This window comes from Hyaena hyaena, unplaced genomic scaffold (assembly GCF_003009895.1).
Source record: "Hyaena hyaena isolate Hyena2069 unplaced genomic scaffold, ASM300989v1 scaffold_24, whole genome shotgun sequence".
Lineage (NCBI taxonomy): Eukaryota > Metazoa > Chordata > Mammalia > Carnivora > Hyaenidae > Hyaena > Hyaena hyaena.
The window spans coordinates 3,224,797-3,250,893 of record NW_024080656.1 but is presented as its reverse complement, the minus strand read 5'-3'; the positions used below and the strand labels follow the sequence as shown (position 1 = coordinate 3,250,893).

At 34.4% G+C, this 26,097-nt stretch overlaps 1 protein-coding gene across 2 annotated transcripts in view; it reads left to right on the top strand.

Annotated features, from left to right (window-relative positions):
- Positions 1-26,097, top strand: part of PDS5A (PDS5 cohesin associated factor A) — a 138,029-nt gene that overhangs the window by 35,056 nt on the left and 76,876 nt on the right. For both annotated transcript variants that reach the window (XM_039226984.1, XM_039226985.1), the window contains exons 3-9: positions 11,644-11,847; positions 12,904-12,990; positions 13,486-13,583; positions 18,025-18,151; positions 20,248-20,328; positions 22,287-22,427; positions 25,167-25,282. In XM_039226984.1, coding sequence (XP_039082915.1) covers positions 11,644-11,847; positions 12,904-12,990; positions 13,486-13,583; positions 18,025-18,151; positions 20,248-20,328; positions 22,287-22,427; positions 25,167-25,282 — 854 coding nt within the window. The remainder of the gene's footprint in view (positions 1-11,643; positions 11,848-12,903; positions 12,991-13,485; positions 13,584-18,024; positions 18,152-20,247; positions 20,329-22,286; positions 22,428-25,166; positions 25,283-26,097) is intronic.

Here is a 26,097-nt window from a genome sequence, read left to right as displayed (position 1 = left end):
TTAACATTAAGTAAACATATTAGTAACAAAACAAACTTAGTAAAACCTACAAAATCTAGGAAGACTACTTACTGCATTTTCCCCAAAGAACAAGTTAATTTGTTGAAATTGAATGAAATAGCTATATTGATACTTTGTTGTTGTTTGTTGTGGGATTTTTTTTTCCCTCTTGCCCAGGTGCAGGGTTTCTTTCCTTTCCTTTTTAATTATAAATTATTCAACTTACTTAAACTAAGAAATTAAACATTTACCCATTTTTCCCACCCCACACACCCTATCTCTGGGCAACCACCAGTTTGTTCTCTGTGTCTATGAGCTTGGTGTTTTGTTTTTTTAAGATCCCACATAAAAGAGAGATCATACAGTATTTGTCTTTCTCAGACTTATTTCAGATAGCATAACACCCTTGAGGTTCATCCATGATGTTGCAACTGGCAAGATTTCATACTTTTTTATAGCTGAATAATACTCTGGTGTGAGTGAGGATGTGTGTGTGTGTGTAAAACTCAATTTCTTTATCCATTCTTCTATGGACACTTAAGTTGTTTTCATATTTTGGGTGTTGTAAATAATGCTGCAGTGAACATGAAGGTGTAGGTATTTTTTCATGTTAGTGTTTTGTTTTCTTCAGATAAATACTCAGAAGTAGAATTGATGAATCATATGGTAGTTCTATTTTTATTTTTTGGTTTTATCTTAATATTACCACTTAGTCTTGAAATGTATTTGACTGTACAGTTAATGACAAATCAGAATTTCAGAGAGATCTCCATTCTCAGACTTGGTCCACCACTAAAGTCTAGAGCACATCAAGATTATTTTAGTACATTTCATTCCTTCAGAAAATATTATGCATTTATATCTTTCTTTATAAGACCAATGTAGAATACGTACAACACGTACAACATGGTCCTTGGCCTTAAGGAATCAAAATTATCTTAAGGATACATGGTTTTTACATTAATAACCATTGCAAGGTGACACTGTAAGATAATTGCTTTGTAACCAGTATAGTATTTTCAGCTCAAAGGAGTCAGTGATCCTTTCAGAATAAATTGGGCTTCAAGAAGAGGAAGTAGAATTTGGGCAGAAACTTTAAGAGCAGATAATATTTTAATCAAAGGTGTATTTTTTTTTAAATTTTTTTTTTTAATGTTTTATTTATTTCTAGGAGAGAGAGACAGCGTGAGCAGGGGAGGGTCAGAGAGAGAGGGAGACACAGACTCTGAAATAGGCTCCAGGCTCCGAGCTGGCAGTCAGCACAGAGCCCGACGCGGGGCTCGAACCCACGAACCGCGAGATCATGACCTAAGCGAAAGTCGGACGCTTAACCGACTAAGCCACCCAGGCGCCCCTCAAAGGTGTATTTTGAGGTGAGGCGTATAGTTAGGGGTAGAAGCAGCTTTAGGATGTTTTCATATTATTTCTTCACTAAGTTTTGAGCTCTATGAGCTCTTTTTTCTGTGTAAAGCCATAAAGATGCTCAGGATGTTTTTGGAAGGTTATGAGCAATCCTAGTTTGACCAGAGCGAAGAGTTGAAATCAATATACACTTTATATTTACACGTATATTTATATACATATGTGTATACACACATGTATACTTACAGGTATATATACACGCATATAAGTAAGATAAAAGGATAAATTATATTTTAAATATCATAAGATGTTGGTTGGTGGGAACCATGGTTAGAATTGTGGTAACATTAAAATAGATATTTAAAAACAACTTAGAAGCACTGAGTTTGATTTTGAGAATTAGACTAAAATAGGGTATAATGTAAGAAGGATGTAGGAAGGAATGTAAGGGGCACCTGGGTGGCTCAGTCGGCTAAGCGTCCGACTTCGGCTCAGGTCATGATCTCACAGTTTGTAGGTTCGAGCCTCGCATCCAGCTCTGTGCTAATAGCTCAGAGCCTGGAGCCTGCTTTGGATTCTGTGTCTCGCTCTTTCTGCCTGTCCCCTGCTTGCTCTCTCTCTCTCTCAAAAATAAATAAACATTAAAAAAATTAAAGAAGGAATGTAAATTTTATAAACTGTATTCAGTGTGAAAGTAACTCACTTTTTTAATGTTTATTTTTGAGAGAGAGAGCGCACACGCAGGGGAGGGGCAGAGAGGGAGACAGATTCCGAAGCAGGCTCCAGGCTCCCAGCTGTCAGCACAGAGCCCTATGTGGGGCCCAAACCCACAAACCAGGAGACCATGACCCAAGCCAGAGTCAGACACTCAACAACCTGAGCCCCCCAGGCTCCCTGAAAGTAACTCACTTTTGAGATAACTAGTTGGGACTCTTAAGAATACAGAAGTTTTCAGGGTGCCTGAGTGGTTCAGTTGGTTGAGTATCTGACTTTGGCTCGGGTCATGGTCTCATGGTTCGTGAGTTTGAGCTCTGTACGTTTTGAGCCCTGTGTCAGGCTCTGTGCTGACAGCTAGGAGCCTGGAGCCTGCTTCAGATTCTGTGTCTCCCTCTTTCTCTGCCCCTCCTCTGCTCGCGCTCTGTCTCTCTCAAAAAAAATAAATAATAAACATTTAAAAAATTTTAAAACAAAAGAATATTAAAGTTTTTTTGAAATAGATTTAGAATCTAGGTACAATGAAAAGACAATAATAATGTGATAAATTTGGTGACTGTGTCACTTGAACTTTGAGCTTTAGGCCCAAAAGCTGCTCTAATCTGTTGAACTCTGAAATTAGAATGTTCATTAGATAGACTTATTTTTGTAGTTCTTATGGTTTATGCATTAACTTGTGTTCCTGCCTCACTTGCTTCTCTCACGTTTCACCTCAGCTGTGTATTAGATACAAGGATTTATATTACAAATAATCACGTGAAACTAGAAAAGGGGTACTTACTGACAAACAGCTCAGTGCTATTCTGATCTGGCAGTCCATGTATATATTCAGTGAATGGGCCGCCACCATTTTAATTAAAAATTATAAGTTTTATTTAATTCCTGTGCTTACATGTTTTCACCTCTGAAAGGTGGCTTTTGCTGTTGTTTAAAAATTAATATATGTGTAGAGGTTGTCTGAACTAGTTGTTACATTCAGAATTCAACAAGTAGAGTGCTGTGTATTAGTATAGTTTTATAGATTCTGGACTACACATATGAATTTTATTGCCGTTGTAGAATTTAAAAGTCCTAGTGCAGGAAAGACAGAGAATAATGAAAGTAAAATGAAGAAAATTTTGAGAACTTAAAATCCTGGCATGTAAGAGTTAAAACGGTGTTTACAGAAAAGTATTAGATTAATAATCTTGAGATGCAGGTTTTAGTTTTTAGTCCTGGACCTACCATTAACTCATAACATTTCTTCAGTTAATAGCTCTAGTTCTCCATTTCTCTCTGTACCTCTTCCTCTTCCCCTTCTCCCACTTCTTCCGACTAAGTCGCCTAGGCGCTGCTCCCTTCCCTTATTTTTAAGTGGAGTTGACATTTTTTTTAAATGTTTATTTCTGAGAGAGAATGTGAGCATGAGCAGGGGAGGGGCAGGGAGAGAGAGAATCCCAAGGAGGCATTGTCAGCACGGAACCTGATGTGGGACTCGATCTCACAAACTGGGAGATCATGACCTGAGCCTAAATCATAAATTGGATGCCCAACCAACTAAGCCACCCAAGGTTAGTTGAAATTTTTGAAGTCTTTACATTATCTAAAAGGTGATTAGGTGAGTTGCTTTAGAGGAAATCTGAAGGGTGCCTTCATTTTGTGAATTTTATTTTATTTTTTTTTAAAGTATATGCCCACTTTGTGGCAGTCACTGTTCTAACCATTAAGGATATAGATGTTAACAGACAAAACTTACTTTCCTGACAAAACTTAGGCAAAAGAAACATGCAATTTATTTTTTAAAGGTTTTTTTAATGTTTATTTTTGAGAGAAATATACACACAGTGAGAGTGGGGGAGGGGGCAGAGAGTGAGGGAGACACAAAATCTGAAGCAGGGTCTGGACTCTGAGCTGTCAGCATAGACCCTGATGCAGAGCTCAAACCCACAAACAGTGAAATCATGACTTGAGCTGAAGTTGGACACCTAACTAACTGGGCCACCCAAACACCCTTATTTTTTAAAGTTTTAAAAGTAGACTTAGAATACTTTGTAAATGTGATTATATTTGCATATCTAACATTTCTATGTCAAGCTAATAATGCAATGATACATATGTTCTGTTAAAAATCAAACTTTTTTTTTTTTTCAGAGAAGTCTTGTTTGGTGAAACTTTTACCTCAACTGTTAATATATGTGTGCTCTATATTTTATGGTAAATATTCTTTTTTTATTTTAGATTTTTATTTTTTTTATTTTTTTAATGTTTTATTTATTTTTGAGAGAGATATAGAGACAACGTGAGCAGGGGAGGGTCAGAGAGAGAGGGAGACACAGAATCCGAAGACAGGCTCCAGGCTCTGAGCTGGCTGTCAGCACAGAGCCCAAGGCAGGGCTTGAACCGATGAACTGTGAGTTCATGACCTGAGCCAAAGTCAGACGCTTAACCAACCTGAGCCACCCAGGCACCTGTAGATTTTTATTTTGATATAATTTCAGACTTGGAAAAGCAGCAAGAATCGTAAAAAGAGCCTACTTTGTTCTCCAGATGTTAACTTTTTCCATTTTGATTCCTCTTTTCCTCTCTCCCTACTCCCATGCCCTATATGAGCACAGAGCCACTTATAAAAAAAACACTATATTCAGTTCTTTAAGATGCCATTCTTGATGTTTGTATTTGAGCTCATAGGGACAGTGATGTACAGTCATCCACGTCTGTGTTCTTGCCAGGTTAGATCATTCATGTTGTTCTTGTCTGCATTTGAAGACAGTGTATATGGTAGCATTCCTCTCTGAACATTAGTTATTCCGAAGGACCTAATGTTCTTTTGTGTTTCTATTTTTTTTATTATACTGTTATTCCTTCTTCCAGAACTTTATATTTTTAACACCCATTTTGATATATTTGTGTTAACTTCACTTGGTTGTAACATTAACATCTAGCTGAGAAAAATATTTCTCCAGTTTTAGAAGTCATTTGTACTAATTTTTAAAATTGTGGCAAAATATACATAAATAAAATTTACAGTTTAGCCATTTTTAACATACAATTGAGTGGCATCAAATACATTCACATTGTTATGCAACAATGCAACAATACATCAATCTCCAGAACTTTCTCATTATCCCTAACTGAAACTCTGTACCCATTAAACACTAAGTCCTCATTCCCTCCTCCCTCTAAACACTAATTAATTATTATTGTTATATTTTCTGTCTCTATCAATTTGGCTACTCTAGGTACTTCATATAAGTTAATCATACGTGGGGCATGTGGGTGGTTCAGTCAGTTAAATGTCTGACTTTGGCTCAGGTCATGATCTTGCAGTTTGTGGGTTTGGACTGTGTGTCAGGCTCTGTGCTGACAGCTCAGAGCCTGGTGCCTGACTCGAATTCTGTGTCCCCGTCCCTCTCTTTGCCTTTCCCTGCTCATTCTTTCTGTCTCTTTCTCTCTCTGCCTCTCTCTCTCTCAAAAATAAGTAAAAATATTTACAAATAAAAGGTAACTCATACATTAGTCCAAACAGGGTATAAGATATTGGCAAGGAAGTAATATATAAGCATTATCATAGCTTTCAAAAAATACTTTTTGCTACAACCTACATTAAGAAATACTTTATATTGTGCTCCCCAGTTCAAACAGCCATGTATGTGATATTAATCTGAAACCAGATTTGAACTAAATAATTACCTTATCATATGTGATGTGCTGTAATATTTTCTTTATTTTCTTCTTTCCCTTCCCTCTGTGCTGGCATTGATCTTGTTTTGGGACTCTGTGATCCAAGGCAAATTACAAGTGCACAACTTACCTTATCCATGAACTTAGATGATAATAGTACCTACTTGGAAATACTGTCATAAGTACACCTTTGCCATAATGATTGTTCTAAAGCCTCACACACCTAATAGTTCAGCACCGACACAAAATAGATGCACCCTTCGTGTCTCTCTTCAAAGCTTAATATTTCTGCTGCTACTATACACCACAAAATGCCTTTACTCCACACTTGCCAGCCAAAGGGGAAAAAAATAGTAGAAGCAACAGTAACAACTTCTTCCACACTTCCACTTACAAAATCATGAAAAGTACTTCTGATTGGCTAAATCAGAATGACAACTGCAACCCTATTGTATGGGAACCTAGGATATGTAGTTTTTAGCTTTTCTGCCTCTACAGTACAGAAAGGCATATTTTAAAAAACTGCAGAATGGATACGTTTCAGTTAATTTTTGTTTTGTAAAAACCTAGTGGGTTAAATTTACTTATTCTCACAGTTCTGTGATTTGACTGTTCCATGTAGTATCAGGTGAGGTTACTCTTACAAGCTAAATTTAGCTGGGAGTTCAGCGAGGGCTCTGAGTTCTCTACGTGGTCTGCATATTTGTATGTTGTCTCATCTTTCAGGTTTCTGTGCATGATCTCTTCTTTCTTGGATAGTCTGGTCTTCGTAAGTGTGGCCACTAGGTTCCTGTAGGGACCAATTCCAGCCTTGGTATGCAAGTGTTTATTAGGCCTATCCTTGCATTATGTTTGCTAATGTCCCCTTGGTCAAAATAAGCCATGAGATCAAACCCAGAGTCTTTGTGAGAGAGGACCAAACAAGATGTAAATATTAGGAGACAAGATGTAAATATTAATATGGTAGTTAGCATCCAAGATGGCCCTGAATGATCTTCCTTTCCTTATATTCCAGCTGAATAGGATTCTTCTGAGTAATTAATAGACTACTGTGGAAATGAAAGTATATGCTTTTTGAGGGTAGGTCATTGCCATTTATGGGGCACCTAGGTGGCTCAGTTGGTTGAGTGTCCCACTTTGGCTCAGGTCATGATCTCCCGGTTCATGGGTTTGAGCCCTGCGTAGGGCTCTGTGCTGACAGCTCAGAGCCTGGAACCTGCTTCAATTCTAGGTCTCCCTCTCCCTCTGTCCCTCCCCAACTTGCGCTGTCTCTGTCTCTCAAAAATGAATAAATGGCAAAGAAAAATTAAAAAAAAAAAAAAAAGATTGCCATCTACAACTTGCACTCTTGGGTCACTCACTGGGAGAAAGCTAGCTACCATTCCATGAGGACACTTAGGCAGCTGTCCAGAGAGCCCCTATAGAGAGGAACTGATGCCTTTTGCCAAAAACTAGTGCCCACTTAACCAATCCTGTGAATGAGCTGCCTTCAAAGCAAATCCTCTGGGTCTGTCAGGCCTTCAGATGATTGTAGCTTTGACAGACTACAGTTTCATGAGAGAGTTCAAGCAAAACCACCTAGCTAAGTCACTCTCTGATTTTGCTTCTACAGAAACTGTGTGACAAATAAATGTTTATTGTTTTAAGGCATGAAGTTTGGGGGTATTTTGTCTAATAGCAGTAGATGACAAATGCATATAGTTTTTTACTGACATTTTTTGATGACTCCCATTTCCTATGTAATAAAATTTAAAACGCTTTAGTTACAGCATTTGGGAGTACAGTTTGCCTTTTTTACTGTAACTCTCACCTGCAACTGAATTTGCTCAGATTGCTTCAGAATACTTAGGAAGATAACTGTAATGACTTCAAAGTTTGGCTGAATTAGCTTTCATGGAATCATCAACCTTGTGAGTGAGACATTCATTTACTAGCTACCTCTTTTTTTTTTTTTAATGTATGTTTATTTTTGAGAGAGCACGAGTGGGAAAGGGGCAGAGAGAGAGGGGGACAGAGGATCCAAAGCAGGCTCTGGAGCTGACAGCACAGAGCCCAGTGTGAGGCAGGACTCAAATTCAAGAATTGTGAGATCGTGACCTGTGCTGAAGTCAGATGCTGAAGTCTGAAGAAGTCCGAGGCTTAAGCGACTAAGCCACTGAAGCACCCTGACTAGTCCTGTTTCTATGTAAAGAAACTGAATCTGAAATTAAAACCTTTCCACAGGGGGTTCCTGGGTGGCTCAGTCAGTTGGGTGTCCAACTCATGATTTTGGCTCAGGTCATGATCTCAAGCCTGCTTGGGATTCCCCAAGTCTTCCTTCCACACCCCCACCTCCTGTACCCCCCTTCCCCCTCCATGGATGTACTTACTTTCTGTCTCAAAAATAAATAAGTAAAACTTTAAAAAAAGAAAACAGGATTATTCAGATAATGTATTTCATGTGACAGCCCTCCCCCCATGTATTATTATTATTAGAATGGATAATATAAATGTCCTCTTTTTTCTTTCTTAATACTGGTAATTTGTGACTTCTCTCTGTCTTCAATTTATTCCTGTAGAGGCATGTCAATTCTATCAGTCTTTTCAACAGTCGGCATTTCACATTGTTTGGTTTTTCTCTTTTGTATGTTTGTTTTCCGATTCATTTGTGTCCTTAATTTTTCCTCTTTTGATTCTATCTTTATTTAATTTGGTATTTTTCTAACTGCTTGATGGATGTGTAGATCACTGATTTTTCATTCTTCTTATGTAGTGTATACTTTGGGGCTATAAATTTCCTGTAAGTACAGCTTAAATTGCACCCCACAAGTATTGACAGTTTATATTTTCAATATAATAGTCAATATTCAATGTATATTTCATTCAGTTCAGAATATTTTCTATATTCCTTTATGATTCCTTCTTTGATCAGTTGAACTTCACTAAATATTTAAGGAAGAAAGATAAAAACCAGTCTTACAAACTTTCCATATTGTAGAAGAGAAAGAATCACTTCTTAGTTTGTTTTTAAGCCAGTACAGCCTCATTTCTAAAATGGACAAGGTTCTCTTAAAGAAAGTTATAGGGTCAATTTCTTTCATGACTGAAATGCAAAAATTGAAATAATATAATAGCATCTCAAATCTAGAAATATACAGATATTATGACCTAGTTGGCTTTATTTTAAAATGGAAGCTTGGACTAAAATTAGATTTTAGGAATGGAAACTTGGATTAAAATTAGAAGACTAGTCAGTGGGATTTAGTTTCACAGAAGTAGGTGTGAAATATGTCGGTGCAGAAAAAAATGATAAAATTCAATATATATGAAAAAGTCATCTTCTGTGTGATTTATTTCACTTAGTATAGTACCCTGCAGATTCATCTGTGTCATGAATAGAAAGATTTTATTCTTTTAATGGTTGAGTAATATTCTTGTATGTGTATGTATCACCTTTATCTATTTATCTATTGGTGGACATTTAGGTTGCTTCCATATCTTGGCTGTTGTAAATAATGGTGCAGTAAACATCAGGGTGCATCCATCTTTTTAAATTAGTGTTCTTATTTTCTTCAGGTAAATACCCAGAAGTGGAATTACTGGGGCTTATGGTATTTCTATTTTTAATTTCTTGAGGAACCTCAACATTGTTCCACATTGGCTGCACCAGTTTATTCCCACCAACAGTGCACAAAGATCCCCTATTTCTCACATCCTCTCCAACACTTGTTACTTCTTGTCTTTTTGATACTAACCATTTATTTCTGGGTGGTATGAGTTGATAATGCATTGTGGTTTGGGTTTGCATTTTCCTGATGATGAGTGAGGTGAGCATCTTTTCATGTGTCTCTTGGCCATCTGTTTATATTTGGGAAAATGTCTATTCAGCTCCTCTGCCCATTTTAAAAATTGGATTATTTGGGGGTTTTAGTGTTGAGTTGCATGAGTTCTTTATATATTTTGGATTTTAACCCCTTGTGTGTTACTTGCAAATATCTTTTCCTGTTCAGTAGGTTGCCTTTTGTTTTACTGATGGTTTCCTTTGCTGTGGAAAAGCTTTTTAGTTTAATATAGTCCCAGTAATTTATTATTGCTTTTGTTTCCCTTGCCTATGGAGACAGATCCTGAAAAATATTTTTTAAGGTTGATGTCTAAGAGATTACTGCTTTTTCTATAGGAGTTTTATAGTTTCAGGTATTACATTTAGGTTTTTAATCCATTTTATTTTTGTGTATGGTGTTAGAAAGTGGTCCAGTTTATTTTGCATGTAGCTGTCCAGTTTTCCCAGCACCATTTACTGAAGACACTGTCATTTCCCCATTGTATATTCTTGCCTCCTTTGTGGTAGATTAATTGACCATATAAGCATGGGGGCATGGGTTGATTTCTGGGGTATTTTGTTACATTAATCTATGTGTTTTGTGCCAATACCATAGCAGGTGTTTTTTTTCTTTTATAGTTGACACACAGCGTTACATTAATTTCAGGTGTACAAACATAGTGATTCCACAGATGTGTATACATTATGCTGTGCTCATCATAAGTGTAGCTGCCATCTTTCACCATAAACATTACAATACCACTGATTATATTCCTTGTGCTGTACATTTCATCCCCATATTTATTCATTCCATAACTGGGAGCCTGTTACCTCCAACTCCCCTTCACCCATTTTGTCCACCTCCCGGTAACCATACTGTTTTGATTCTGTAGCGTTGTAGTATAGCTTGAAATCTAGGACTGTGATACCTCCAGTTTTCTTTTTCAAGATTGCTTTGACAAGTCAGGTTTCTTTGTGGTTCCATACAAATTTTAAGATTCTTTATTCTAGTTCTGTGAGAAAATGCTATTGGTATTTTGATAGAGATTGCATTGAATCTGTAGATTGCTTTGTGTGATATAGACACTGTAACAATATTCTTCCAATCCATGAACATGGATTTTTTTGTTTTGTTTTAGATTGATTCAAAATGTACATTTGTTAATTTTGTAACTATAAATAACAACAGAAGTTATTTTATAATTATAGCTTTTAATCAGAAGTATAACTGCATAAAAATACTTAAGCATGATTTTCTTTTGTGAAATGCAAAACCTATTAAAGTGTGAAATGAGATAATTCAGAAGAGCCGAAATTAGGGTACCTGAGTGCCTCAGTCAGTTAAGTGTCTGACTCTTGATTTTGGTTCAGGTCATGATATCCCAGTTTGTGAGGCTTGAGCCTTGTGTCAGGCTCTACGCTGAGACTGCAGAGCCTGCTTGAGATTCTCTTTTTTCCCTCCCTTGCTTGCATGCAAGCACCCACACAATCTCTGTCTCTTTTTCAAAATAAATAAATAAACTTAAAAACAAGAAAAAGTGCTTGGGTGGCTCAGTCAGTTAAGCATCTGACTCTTGATTTCTGCTCAGGTCATCATCTCATGGTTCTAAGTTTGAGCCCTGCATGGACCTCCATGCTGACAGTGCAGAGCCTGCTTGGGATTCTCTTTTTCTCTTTGCCCCCCCCACCCCCTCTCCCTGACCATCCCCTGCTCATGTCTTCTCTCGCTCTCTAAGAATAAATAATTTTTTTAAACTTAAAAATAAAAGAGCCTAAGCGAAGACAGCTTTTATAGTAAAATATAAAAGAAACGTAATTGATGATGTTACAAAATATTATATGAATTTGGTTATTCATATGAAGCTAAGAACTTTTTACCTGGGCTAGGTGGAAAATGATGCCAGTCTTAAATGAAGACTCTCATGAAGAAGCCAGGCTCAAGGATTGGAAGAATATTGTTGAAGTGTCCATACTACACTTGATTATGAATCCTTTGATAGTGATTACTAGTTTGTGTTGTAACAGACATGAGTTTTAAAATATGTATATCTTCTAATTTCTAAATATTAGGAGTTGAGTATTTTTTTCCTTTCATGTATTTTTTTCAGATGGTAGTAAAAACTTTTATGGATATGGATCAGGACTCAGAAGATGAAAAACAGCAGTATCTCCCACTAGCCTTGCATCTTGCATCTGAATTTTTCCTCAGGAATCCCAATAAAGATGTGCGACTCCTTGTAGCATGTTGTTTGGCTGACATCTTTCGAATCTATGCCCCAGAAGCTCCATATACTTCCCACGATAAACTTAAGGTAAATATACTCTTTACAGAATTAGTTTTTATTATTATCATCATAAGAAGATGTCATCATAAGAAAATCCTAGCCTAAGTTATAAAGCAAATTATTCATTCAGTTAAAATTCTTTGTGTATCCACAAAAATGACCAGCATTTTTACGAGGCCTTTAGGGTTTAGATCAAAACTAGTCCCTGTCTCCTCATCTGTAACTTTCATGATAACCCATCACAAAGCTCAAATGGCTGAATTATAGGATAAATAATGGATTAATGACACTTTTTAAAACAGTAGTAACAGAATTTACATATTCAAATGATTATTTCCCCCTGTAAGTTACATGCAAAGTTTTGGAGATTTCTGCTTTTGTTTGAAATGTTTGAGGAACTCTTTTAAATTCCTCCTGAGCTCACTTCATATTCTGAATAATTTTATTCTTGACAAATTTTAATATTTTCAACTGCTTTTTAATATTTCTGAAGTCAGTTTTTTGCATATTGCTTCTATTTTGGGTTAAACTTGTAAAGAAAGCTTATTAAAAAATGGCACACTATTGTCATGAAAAGTAAAACCCTTAACCTAGTCTATTATTATTTTCATTCCACAGAAGTTTGTAGTTGCACATCAGATTCAAGCTCAATACTGAAAATTACTATTTACATGTAGGAAATAGTAATGGAAAGACTCTTGTCCAGATTCTTAAAAAGAAGATGGTTGTTTGGCATAATGCAAGATGAAGATCATAAGTAGAAGTTCTGTAGTCAAAGAAAGGGTCATAATAATAAGATACAGAACTTATGGTTCTCCTAGAATGAAAAAGCCTAAAGATTTATGGCAGTAGTAAACTTTTTTTAATCATTTCTAAAGGGTATAATTTTATATCATTTGCTCTATTCTCATTATTTGGAATAATGGACTAAACCAGTCTCAAGGCATTCAGCTAAAGGAGAATTTTGTTTTATTATAGCATGTAATAGAGTATATATATACAGATTATTATTAGCATATTGTGAAAGAATGTTAAGTATTTGTATCTAAGCTAATGTATTTTATCTTTTTTTTTTTTTAACAGGACATATTTTTGTTTATTACCAGACAATTAAAAGGTTTGGAGGATACAAAGAGTCCACAGTTTAATAGATACTTTTATTTATTAGAGGTAAAACATTTTTTTAATAAGTATCACTCTATTCATGTAATACAAAATTCTTTATAGTAACTTTATCATGTAAAATGAATTTTTTTGTTTTATACAAATCCCCCTTAATAAAATATCTTTCTTAAGTTAAAGTATATTCTGCTGGAAAATCTGTTCTATTTGAAACTCTTTTTTCATCTATTTTTATTCTTTTCTGATCTGAAGAGGGATTAAGTTGAATTAATTTTCACTGCTCCTTATATATAATATGTATATATGTCTACTAATATCTAACAGTTTAGTATTTTTCAGTTAAAGGATAATACTAACAGATACAGGTCTTTTAAAGGTCACAGTATATGAAGAACTAAAGTTAACAATTTTAATTTTATATAGTTGTAATTTCATAAGCTTTAATATAGTTTTGTAATTCTAAAAATTAAATTTTAGTAATGAGTTTGCTTTTATGTAATTATTCTGTGCATGTGTAAATAATCATTTATTTATTTATTTAAGAACTTAGCTTGGGTTAAATCATATAACATCTGCTTCGAATTGGAAGATTGCAATGAAATTTTTATTCAGCTTTTTAGGACTCTCTTCTCAGTGATCAAGTAAGTTATTTTTTAAGCATTTTTGTTTGTCCTTTTTCTTGCTGTGCATATATTGAAGTACTGTGTGCTGTGCCTATAACTAAGATCTTTTAGATTTTTAATGAGATGATTTCCTTAGAAGACGTGACATGAAGGAGAAAATAAGCAAATCTGTTGTCTGAAAGCTGCTTTTGCTCTCATACTACCATTTTAAGTTACAGTACCAGTTATTTTGGTTGAATCTTATAAAACAAATGGTGTGAGACCTTATATAATGAAATACTAAGTTATGAGGTAGAAATTATAAGTATTTAAGTACTATTAGTGAGTGCTGGAAGTCACTAGTCAGTGTGACTGACTCCTCATTTTTGAGCTAGAAAAAAGTTTTAAGCATTGCTCTTTACAGAAGTAGTGATAGTAATGCACTGGCAAAGAAGTGTGGTAGCTTGCTCAAGGACACATCACTGAACAGGATAGCCCAAGCTCTGATTTTAGTCCAGTGCTGTGTTGTGTTTTGTTGTTTTGGTTTTTTGTACTGTAAAGCAAGCATTGTTATGAGATGTGTTCTACAGCATTGTACTGTATACAAACATATCTCACATATATTTTAAGAAATTTTTATAAAGTTTATTTTGAGAGAAAGAGAGAGCACATGCACAAGTGGGGGAGGAGCAGAAAGAGAGAATCTCAAGCAGGCTCTACACCATCAGTTTGGAGCCTGATGCGGGGCTCAAACTCATGAACCATGAGATCATGACCTGAGCCTAAATCAAGACTTGCATGCTTAACCAGTTGAGCCACCTGGGCACCCTAAATTTAAAATTTTCTAGTAACCACATTTAGAAAGGTAAAAAGAAACAAATGAAATTTATTTTGATAATATACTTTATCCCACAATATCCAAAAGCATTTTTAAAAATTATTTATTTATTTATTTATTTTTGAGAGAGAGAGAGAGAGAGAGAGTAAAAGCAGGGAAGAGGCAGAGAGAGAGGGAGACAGAAAATCTGAAGCAGTTTCTGTGCTCTGAGCTGTCAGCAAACAGCCTGCCACAAGGCTCGAACTATGAGTCATGTGATCATGACCTGAGCTGAAGTCAGACACTTAACCAATTGAGCCACCCAAGCACCCCTCCAAAAGCATATTGTTTCAACACATGGTTCTGTTTATACTACAAGTGTTTAATAGCCAAGTGGCTATTAGCTACTGGCTTCCATATTGGATAGCACATTTCTAGAGTTTTCTGTAGATTTTTTATGAATACTATCATGTTTTCCATTTCCTTAGATAGAATGGTAGGAATAGAATTTAACCTGGAATAATCAGGAAAGGACTGGACTGAACTGGTATAGAAATAGAAGCTTATAAAGAGACTGCATGAGAAAAAAGCTTCCTGTGGCAACTAACTGAAGGCCTATAAATAAATGGTAAAATATGTAAACTTTACCTTTTGTGTTAGTTAGCTTTTGCTGCATAACAAAACAACCCAAAACTTGATAGCTTAAAATAGCCCCTATTTTATTTAGCTTATGATTCTGCTTGGCAGTTCTTTTTTGTTTGGGCTGGTCTCACTTGTGTGTTTGCAGTCAGTTGGCAAGACATCTGGCAGCTGGCTGAGGTAATAGGACAGCCAGGTCATGTGTCTCTCATCATCCAGCCAGTTAGCTCAGGCCTCTTCAGATGCTGATTGTTTCAAAAGTAGCAAGAAAAAGCATGATTTATCTACCTCACAAGCACTTTTTGAATCTTTGCTCACTTCATATTTACTTACATTTTATTGGCCAACCAAAGCACATAATCAAGCCCAGATACAGAGGTTGGTTAGACTCTATATCTTAATGGAAGGAATAGCGTTTCAAAGGCATATGAATACAGAGATGAGAATAATTTGTGGACATTTTGTGCATCCTGTCACATTTTTGCAACTTCTTCTTTTAAAATTAAAATCAACAAAATTTAAAAACTGAAATTAATTATCATTTTGCCCATCTTGTTGACCTTAACTATCCACTTAAGTCCATTTCTCACTCTGGCATTATACTTCTTTCCTCTCAAAATTATTTGTACATATACACACCTTTCTATGATCCATTAGTATTTTTATTTCTTGAATCTAAATATCTAAGTTTATTGTTGACCTCATTATGTACTTAATTCACAATGAGGTATGAGTAAAAGATTTCCTTTGGAATGAGGAGCTCATTGATTTGTATTTACTGACACATTTACCATTTGTCTGGTGGTGCTCATTTCTTGTGTTTATGCAGATTTCTGTGTGCTGTTGTTTTTCTTCATTCTGAAAGACTTCCGTTAATGTGTCCTATAGTTCAGGTCTGGTGCTGATAGAATTCTTTTAGTTTTTATGTGTCTGAATATCTTTTTTCCACTTTCCTTTTTGAAAGTTATTTTCATGATAAGTGTTCTAAGTTCATAGGCTTTTGTCTTTTTCTTTTTTTCTCTTTCAGTACTTTTAGAGATATCGCTCCATCTTTTTCTGGTTTTCATTGTTTCTAATGAGGAGTTTTTGTCATTTTTAATTTTGTTCCCCTGTACATAATGTATCTTTTTTTTTTCTCTACTCCTTTGTTACTGGTTTTAAGCAATTTGATTATGATGTACCGTCATGAAGTTTTCTTTCTTTTTCTTGTGCTTTGGGACTCATTGAGGCTTGGATATGTAGGTTTAGCCTCTTGACTATGAGATGCCCTGTGAATTGTGAGAGTTTTCCATTGTGATTGGATCATGCACTATTCTAAGATCTTTGTAAGCAAAGAAGCTTACAAAGATTACAAAGCTTTCTCTGCTTACAAAGATTACTTCCTCTGCTCCTTTCAGGTGGTATCTTCCCTAAACTCGAGAAATTTCTTCACATGTATGTGCTGGTCTCAGAGTACTTGAAGACTCAGGGGATACCCTTTACAAGTCTGCTTTCTGAGTAGGTCTCTCCCATTTGATATTCTAGTCTTACCCACGCAAACTTTAGTCTTTCCAGACTCAGGAAATCCAGTAGGCTCTGTCAGGATCTTCCCTCCCCAAACTGGAAACTTCTAGTCAGTAAGCTGGGAAAATTGTCTCCCTCTCTCAGAAACATGTGTGTGATGTTCAGTGTCTGAAAACTGTTGTTTCATATATTTTGTTTGGTTTCTTAGTTGTTTCAGGTAGTAGGGTAAATCCTATCCCAGTTATTGCATCTTGACTAAAACCTATCGAAACTATTTTAAGTGTGTATTTCTCTCTCGTTAGTCCTTTTCTATCCCAAATTATATATTGGTCTGAGAGTTATATACTCTCTTCATTGTTTTTTGCATCAATCTGATTATTTATGTTTTTTTTTTTTATCCCCTATACACACTCCCCCTAATCTATATAGTTGATCCATCATGATCTAATATCCTTTATTAGACAGCATATTTAGAAGAGGGCATGCAGTGGGATATTTTTTTAAAAGTTGTATGAAATGGTGTATCTAATGTGACAATTTTTCTACCAACTTAAGAAATTTTCATCTTTGCATTTCACCATCAAGTGCTCCTATACAATATTTCACGTTATTTTTTAAATTAAGATATGTAAATAATATTAAAATTTGGTCTTGATTTAAACTTCCCTATATATAGTAGTATAACTAAATTATATCATTTCTCTTGATTTGTCCTTACATATATATCTGATAAATGTGAAAGTAGACAGGTCAGGTCTTTAGCTAAGATGCAGTCAGAAGGAGAGAAAACTAGGTGTTCTACCACTTCAGTTTTATAGCCAGTCTTTTTAGATGAGCACTGTATCAGCAGTAGAGGCATTTATTGAGGAGGCCTACATTTGACTCTTCACTGGCTAAAAAAGTAGGAGTAAAAGTGATTCTAGGCTTGATTTTTCATTTATTTGAAATTCTTTGAGAGATACCGAACTGACATTTCAGAACCTTCTAGTCATAAATTCTGGTAAACATTTGATATCAGACTTTTGATTTTAGTATTGGTATACTAAAATCTTAGTGACAAAGATTTATAGCAAAAATTACTTGTATTAGTTGAGGCTGTTTTTGGTATTTATATAAAGTTTTATTTTGGGAAATGTATTAAGATCTAAAAGGATACAAAGGATGAAAGACTCTACTTTCATTATCTTGTACTTTTTTTCCTTAATTAAAATTCTATCACCTTTTAGAATCTGGGTACATGTAAGCAAGGATGTCCTTTCTTTGAAATTGATGTTTTTGTTTGGTTGAATTTAACTCTTTGAATCCTAATTGTGTAGTGACTTAATTCATTTTAAAGGCTTTTGGTTTTGTAAAATACCTTACAGCTGAGGGAGAAAGTAAATAGAGCAGTCAAAATTTCTTTGCCATTATTGGCATGGTTCCCTCAAGTGAAAAATTCTTTTATATTTGAGATCATTGTTTTAAACTGGGAAATGTAATTTTCTTTTTATATGCCTGATTTTTTTTTCTTTTTTTTTTAAGCAATAGCCACAATAAAAAGGTACAAATGCACATGCTAGACTTGATGAGTTCTATCATCATGGAAGGTGATGGAGTTACTCAAGAATTATTGGACTCCATTCTTATTAACCTCATTCCTGCACATAAGGTTTGTATAGTATGAAAGTAGTAAAGGTTAATGTTTAAAAATAGCACTACACATATGAAAATTGTTTTTCACCAATTGCAATTTAGTGTAATTATTCCCACTATCATTCTCCAGTCCAAATAAAATGTAACACACATCAGTCTTGTAGCTATTGTTTTTAGAAGATTTGTTGATTAACATATTATATTATAGAAGATTTTCATTCAGTGAGGTGCTGCCTAATTTCTGGAAAATAAAAATCTTCTGCATTTCACCACTCATATCTAATGTGGGAGTTAAAAGTAGTGAGAGTATGGTCTTGGTTAGGTTTTTGTTGGTTTTTGGGTTTTTTGTGGGGTTTTTTTTGGAAAAAAATATTTCCTCCTTTGTAACATAGATGTGGAACATAGGAATTGTATTTCTTTTCAGAATCCATATCCTACATTTTTCTTGGCCATTTTCAGAAAAAGGTTTGGGTAGAAGCAGGAACTATACGGTTAATGTTAGAAGAGATGATTCAGAGCTGTATATTTCTCCCTGTGGTTCCTTTTTCTGTTTCTTTCTGCTAAGTCTTCTTTTTTTTTTTTAATGTTTTTTATTTATTTCTAGGAGAGAGAGAGAGACAGCGTAAGCAGGGGAGGGTCAGAGAGAGAGGGAGTCACAGACTGAAACGGGCTCCAGGCTCTGAGCTGGCAGTCAGCACAGAGCCCGACGCGGGGCTCGAACCCACGAACTGCGAGATCATGACCTAAGCGAAAGTCAGACGCTTAACCGACTAAGCCACCCAGGCGCCCCTCTTTCTGCTAAGTCTTCTTAAGGAACTGAAGGACATAGCTTTCTACAAGCTCTATCACGGGGCCATCCTCAGTCTACCTTACTAATAATATTCACCTTCTTGCTTTTTTCAGTGATCTGTTATCAGATATAGATGAAAAGGGTATCTAATTACACTTCTCAAATAATGCAGTTAATTATTGTAAGTTCTTCTGCCTCTAAATATGATTTGCATTTTATTAATTCAAATAAATCTTTAATTGGCCAAAATTTTGAGAGCATGGCAAACGGGCAGGTATATGTCAGGCAAAATAAGAGAGGAAAAGCTGAGGAATAGATAGCATATTTGGTGTTTATATTCTGGTTAATATTTTTATGATGGAGAAATATACACCCTTTTAGGAAATAGAAAGTTTGCCTTAATTTTGAGGTAATTTTATCCTTTTGCCAATACAATAAAATCTTGGAGCAAGGATCAAGAGTCTGTGGTTTGTGAACCAAATCTAGCCTATTGCCTATTTATGTAAATAAAATTTTATTTGAACACAACTCATTCATTTTCATTTTGCCTATGGCTGTGCTCAGTAGCAGTATTGCGTAGTTGCGGTAATAACTGTATGACTTAAAAAGTCTAAAATATTTACCATCTAGCCCTTTGCATAAAAAGTTTCCTAGCCTCTTTTTGGGAGAGGTGCAGGATGATGTTGAATGAATCTCAGTTTGGTCCAAAACTCCAAAGTGCAGAGATCTTGATAGGGACTTTTAAAATGAGAAATTCATTTCAAGTACGTTTTTTAAAAATTAAATGTCTTTTCTGTGATCTTTCTCAGACCCTTTTAATTGTTACAGGGCACAGGGAATCGTAAGGAGCAAACACAGTATTCAGCAGTTCACAAGTATAAATGACCAACTGTTTTTCTTGGAATACTTTGCAGGTGTACTCTTTTGTAGAGGACATATTGGTTAGATAATGAACTACTTAGGAAGGATGGGTTAGACAGGGTGTGTGTGTATTCATTTAGATTCTGGGGTAGAATCGACAGTTCAAGCTGGTTAACAAACAAACCCCAAAACCCTTTCCATTTTCTGTCTAATAAAACTAAGCATAATATAGGGTTGGGAGTTTGGCCGACTAATGTATGTTTGTTTTTGAATTATAGTGCTTTTGCAACTTCTGCCTTTAAGACCACTTGTCTAGAGAATATTGGGTAAAACCTTGAATGAGATCCAGTAATGTTTGTTGCTTTATAGTTTGTGGATTTGAAGATTATAGTGTTATCATGGTGCTATCTCATAAATTCACAAACCCTTTTGTAACTGTGCATATTCTTATTGTGTTTCAGAACTTAAATAAACAGTCCTTTGACCTTGCAAAAGTCCTGTTGAAAAGGACAGTCCAGACTATTGAGGCATGCATTGCCAATGTATGTATTTCTGTTTGTATTTACTCTCTAATTGTATAATTCTTAATCCATTGTATTAATTTATTAGGACCTTTCACGTATAGTTTTATTTAGCCTATAAACGGTTTCATCTATTTAAAACAAATACATAAAAGAACCAAATACAAAATATATATATAAGCTTTGACATACTTAAATGGCATAAGATAGAGGATATTTTATAAAAACTGCAACTCCCACATTGTTTACTGCTTTTGTATTTATATTTATCTTTTTATCTCCTCAATATGCTGATCTCTTTTACTTTTCTCCTTTCTTTACCTTTGTCTCTCTGTGTCCATTTATGTTTCTTTATGTGTCTCGGTTATTCCTCTGAACTGTTTTGTTTCTGTCTTAAATAGTTGTTACATATTAATAAGAATACTTTTTTACTTTATTGAATGGGATTTTTTTTTACCTAAAAACATCAATTGTGTAGAATATAATGTACTCACACTCCTTTTTTTCCACATATGCTATATAAAATTTCGAATTGTGTGTATATTTTTAAATTATCATATTTATAATGTAAATGACTATAAATGTTTTTTGAATTGATATATACCTATAATTTACCTAACCATTTCCTTATTATCTTGCATTTAGATTTTGTTCAATATTTTCTTTTTAGTAATTAATTATCTTTGTGAATGTAGCAATTCTATATTGTTGAGTTCTTTTCCACATAAAAACACCCAAGTGGGAGTATATTAATTCAGTAGTATGGATTACTAGTATTGTTTATATTACTAAATTAATATTTAAACATGGTAAAAGTAAGATTCTTTTCAGAAAAAAATATACAGTGAAAAGTGAATATACACTCTCTTCCTAAATACCTTAGTTCTCAGAAATAACCATTACCAGTAGACTTTCATATATCCTTACAGAATTAGTGTTCTATGCTTATTCATTTTTGCATATGTGTATATTTTAGTCTTGTTAAAACTATTTTTTAATTTTTTTCTGTGGTCTGTATATTAAGTATGAATATTTCCTAACTTTTAATATGTGTTGCTTTTCAAAGGATATATGTTATTTGATATTACCAGAAATATACTTAGGTCAGTTGTGTAACTTCCTTTTTAGCATTTTTAAATATAATATGTTTTTTTAAGTGTTATGTATGTTGGCAGAGAGTGGAGGTGTCTTTTAATTTGTACTTTTGATAGTCTTTGTTTCTTCCTAGCATTCTTTTAAATTACCAGTTAGCTTTTATATCATCATCATTTCTTTCTCTGAGTATTAAAAAAAAAAAAAATTCAGAGCACCTGGGTGGCTCAGATGGTTTTAGCTCAGGTCATGATCTCACAATTTGTGAGATCAAGCCCTATGACAGCCAGCATTACCCTTTCTACCCAAGGATCAGAGAAAGAGGGAGAGAGACTCCCAGGTGCCGACAGCGCTGAGCCCGCCACGAGGCTTGATTCCATGAGCAGTGAGATCATGACTTGAGCCAAAATCAGGAGTCAGACTCTGAACTGACTGAGCCACTCAGGTGCCCCTAAATATTCTTTATTATTAAACTCATGGTAAAATTAGTCAGACTTAAATAAAAAGCAAAAAGACTGGTTTTAAAATTTTTCTCTGTTATAAGGAAATTTCTCTATAAAATTATTCATAATGAGTTACATAAACCTTCAAATTTATTTTGTTTTCATGAAAGTTAAAATTCCTAGAAATGCCATCTTAATTTGGAAGAAAGCTAACAACAGAATTCTTTTTTACCTTTCTCCCTGGACATCCCTGATTTGATATTTAGAAGTTTATCTGTTTTAGTGACTGTTTTATCATATATTAGTAATTGAAGTATCTGTTTTGTTTCATCCCCTTCAGTTGTATATATAATGCCTAATTATATCTTTTTTTAGACACACGTTTATAAAATGTGTCCAGATTTATAAATGAAATGGATATTTTTTGTTTAATATCTCCTGTAGTTTTTCAATCAAGTCCTGGTGCTGGGAAGATCGTCAGTAAGTGATTTGTCAGAACATGTATTTGATCTGATTCAGGAACTTTTTGCAATAGATCCACATTTATTATTATCTGTCATGCCGCAGCTTGAATTCAAACTAAAGGTAGGACTGACTATAATTTTTAAGCCCTTTAAGCTTTAAGAGAAAAATTTATATATAATTGTAAAAGATAGTTTTTCTCTATAGAAGAATAAAATGTGAGTTCAACTTATTAGATTTAGTTAAGGTATATGTTTTTTAATCATTTCAGTAAAACAGTCTCTCTCATCTGGGTGTCATAGGAGAATTATATTGAAAAATTACAACCCTCTAGTTGCTAAATATCTGATAAACACAATGACACAGTAGATATGAAAAATAGTATCCGTTTCAATACATGTTATTAAATAATATTTATTATTATTTAGTATTTATTTATTATATAGGTATGTTTTAGAACATCAAAAAGATTTCAAACTGAGTGCTCAAAGGGTCTTGATTACAACTGTATGAACCTTCTGTAGTATATATCAAGTATAAAAACTTTCCTGTATGACTTGGGGCATACCCTTTTTATATAGCCAACTCAACAAGGAATTCACAAGTCCTCAGATATATGAAAAACTTGACACCCACTCTCCTATCCCAATCAAACTACAGGAGATAACAGCTTATATCTGCTTAATATTCTGGACTTTTTGAAAGGCTTTATATCCAGTATCTTATTTGATCCTTAAATCAAATTGTGGTATAGTTAGAATCAGCATTATGGTTTTGATTTTTGAAATGAAAACCTTAGGATGAAATATTTTGCCGAGTTACACAGTTGAAACGGATTTGAGGGGCACCTGGGTGGCTCGATTGGTTAAGTGTCCACCTTTACCTTAAGTCATGATCTTATAGTTTGTGTATTTGAGCCCCACTTTGGGCTCTGTGCTGACAGCTCAGAGCCTGGAGCCTGCTTTAGATTCTGTTCTCCCTCTTTCTGCCCCTCTCCCACTCATGCTCTGTCTCTCTCAAAAATAAAATAAACATTAAAAAAATTTAAAAGCAGATTTGGGATCAGAACTCTAATTTGCAGACTCTTTAACATGTATACATGATAATTAAGAATTGTCCAAAGTGTCTTTATTATAAACATTATTTATAGTATAAAAGGATATTGTACTAAGCTTCTAAGAAACTCTTATATATGGAGGGGCTGGGGGAAGGGAGGTAAATAAAAAATAAATAAAAAGAAACTCTTTTATGTCAAAAATATCATATGGAGACCAAGGTTTTATTTTTTAATATTGAAGAGTTTAATAACAGCCTAAAGATGCTTCCATACCAAATTATTTCTAGGTATAAGGCATTAAAATTTTTTCTCTCAATCTCTTCATAGAGTCTGAATATGAAAAGTCATGCCTCTTCAATCCTTAAACAAGATTGCCATGATAGATGGTGGGAAGGAATTAAGAACTAGATTTCTAGGTTTCTTTGTGTGGACTTAAATTGAGGGAAACACCAAATGATTTTTGCACCAAAAAAAAATTTTACCATCACTATAACCATATTCCAACTTCACTCAAGGAACAGATTTTAAATTTTAAAAAGGTAGGGGGGCAAGTTTCCATTCAGTTTCAGTAGTTAAAATTATAGATAGGAAATGTCACATCATTTGAAATAATTACTACACTACTGAAGTAGTCACTTACCAGTAGAATAAAACTTCCACTTATTTTAGTTTTTGACATTTAAGAGATAGATTGATTTTCTTTAAAAAAATAAATCATGTTGATTAGTTGATCGGGCTTACTAAAAGATCCTAATCTGTATTGTTGTCACATTGCTTGAGAAAAACTTTATCAAAAAAAATCATTTTTATAATCCTAAATGTTAAGCTTGATATAGTTTTCATTTTTACATCTGTTTGATAAGTGTGCCTCTCTTAACCCACAAAACCCTTGTTCCTGAAAGATAAGCCATTCATAACAAAGACCATATCCCATGGCCTTTATTTTTTTTAACTTAGTGTCTTTTTCCATGAATATTTCTTTATTTGATTTCTGGTATTAACTCTAGACATGCATTGTATTTGAATGTTTGAAAAACATTAGCAGTTGCTTTTAGCTATTGTCTATTTTCCTAGTGAATATGTGATTTTTAATGTTCATGTACCATATGGTTTCAGAATAATTTAATTTCTATTAAGATGTGACATCACTAGTGAAACTGGAACAGAATTCATAACATACATTGATTTAGGATAAGAAATTTGGAGGCCCTTATCAAAAAAAAAACTTCAAACTAAGTTTTGATGTAGCATTCAGTTCACCTGACCTTTTAAATCTTCTTAAAATTCTTGCTCTTCCATTAAAATGAGTTTTCCTGAATCATAACATTCTCAGTGTCCTGTTCTCCAGTAAGTTAGGGTATCCTTTAAATTTTTATATATCAAAATTTTAATTGATATGAATTTACCCTGGAGCTCAAAATGGCAGGAAAGATTTCTTATAAGAAAACTTACGAGGGTGGGAATTATTTGCAGCTTTGCCCTTTACAGAATTTTTTCTCAGACTCTTAGGGAATGTTAGAATTAAATGATTATCATCATATTTCTACATTGTAGATTGCAAACAAGCAGTTGGAGGAGGCATAAATTAGTAGTTGGAGGGTGTGTGAAATAAGAGCAAAGAACCCAATGTCCTAACATGAAGTCACATCAATTTCTACATTACTAGTAAATGAGAGCATTTGATATTTTAAAATTCTCATCATTGTAAGCAGAAATATGAAATTATAGCTTCTTGGGAATATATCCTGTTGTTTTCTATAATCTGATGAATAAACCTTGGCTTCATTTATTTTCTTTTTTCTTAGAGCAATGATGGAGAGGAGCGATTAGCTGTTGTTCGACTTTTAGCTAAACTGTTTGGTTCTAAAGATTCTGATTTGGCAACACAGAATCGTCCTCTTTGGCAGTGTTTTCTTGGACGGTAAGAGAACATACAGTTCTATAGATTTAACTTCTATGTTTCAGAGGCCAGTCAGTATGATCTGCTTGATTAAAACCATACATTTCAAAACATTAATTGATATGTTTGTTTTCTAGTGTCTATGTTGCTGTCTTTCTTGGAGAACAAATTGTAGATCAGATATTTTATGAAGAAGCTTATTATTTAGCACATAACATGTCTTAATCTTTCTGTGCTAAAATAATGTCATTAGAATAGGCAACATATAAGAATGTTCAGTCTTAAGATTTTTAAAGCATGAGACTGAAGACCTAATGATCCAGTCCTTGCCATTCCTCAGCCCAGCAATGTATTTATTTACTAGTTTTTATCTTTTAGGTTTGTAGTTACTGTAGTTGAGTGATGTATGTTGTGAACTAATGCAGTATTGTATGATTTTGAAATTAAAAATATCATTGCTCTTCATTCCAATAGCCTTTTTTTTTAAAGTTTATTTATTTATTTTTAGAGAGAGAGTGCACAAGCAGGGGAGGGGCAGAGAGAGAGATGGTGAAAGAGAATCCAAAGCAGGCTCTGTGCTATCAGCTCAGAAGCCAGATGTGGGGCTCGAACTCACGAACCGTGAGATCATGACCTGAGCCAAAATCAAGAGTTGGACACTTAAGTGACTGAGCCAGCCAGGCGCCCAATACATATAGCCTTTAATGTTTCTTCTCAAGAATCTAGAATTATTAGGTTCTTTTCAATATGATGGTAAGGTTGAAAAATACGAAATTTATCAAATTCCCTTTTGCATTCCATGTACATGTTTCTTTGCTTCAAATCATGAAAAGTCC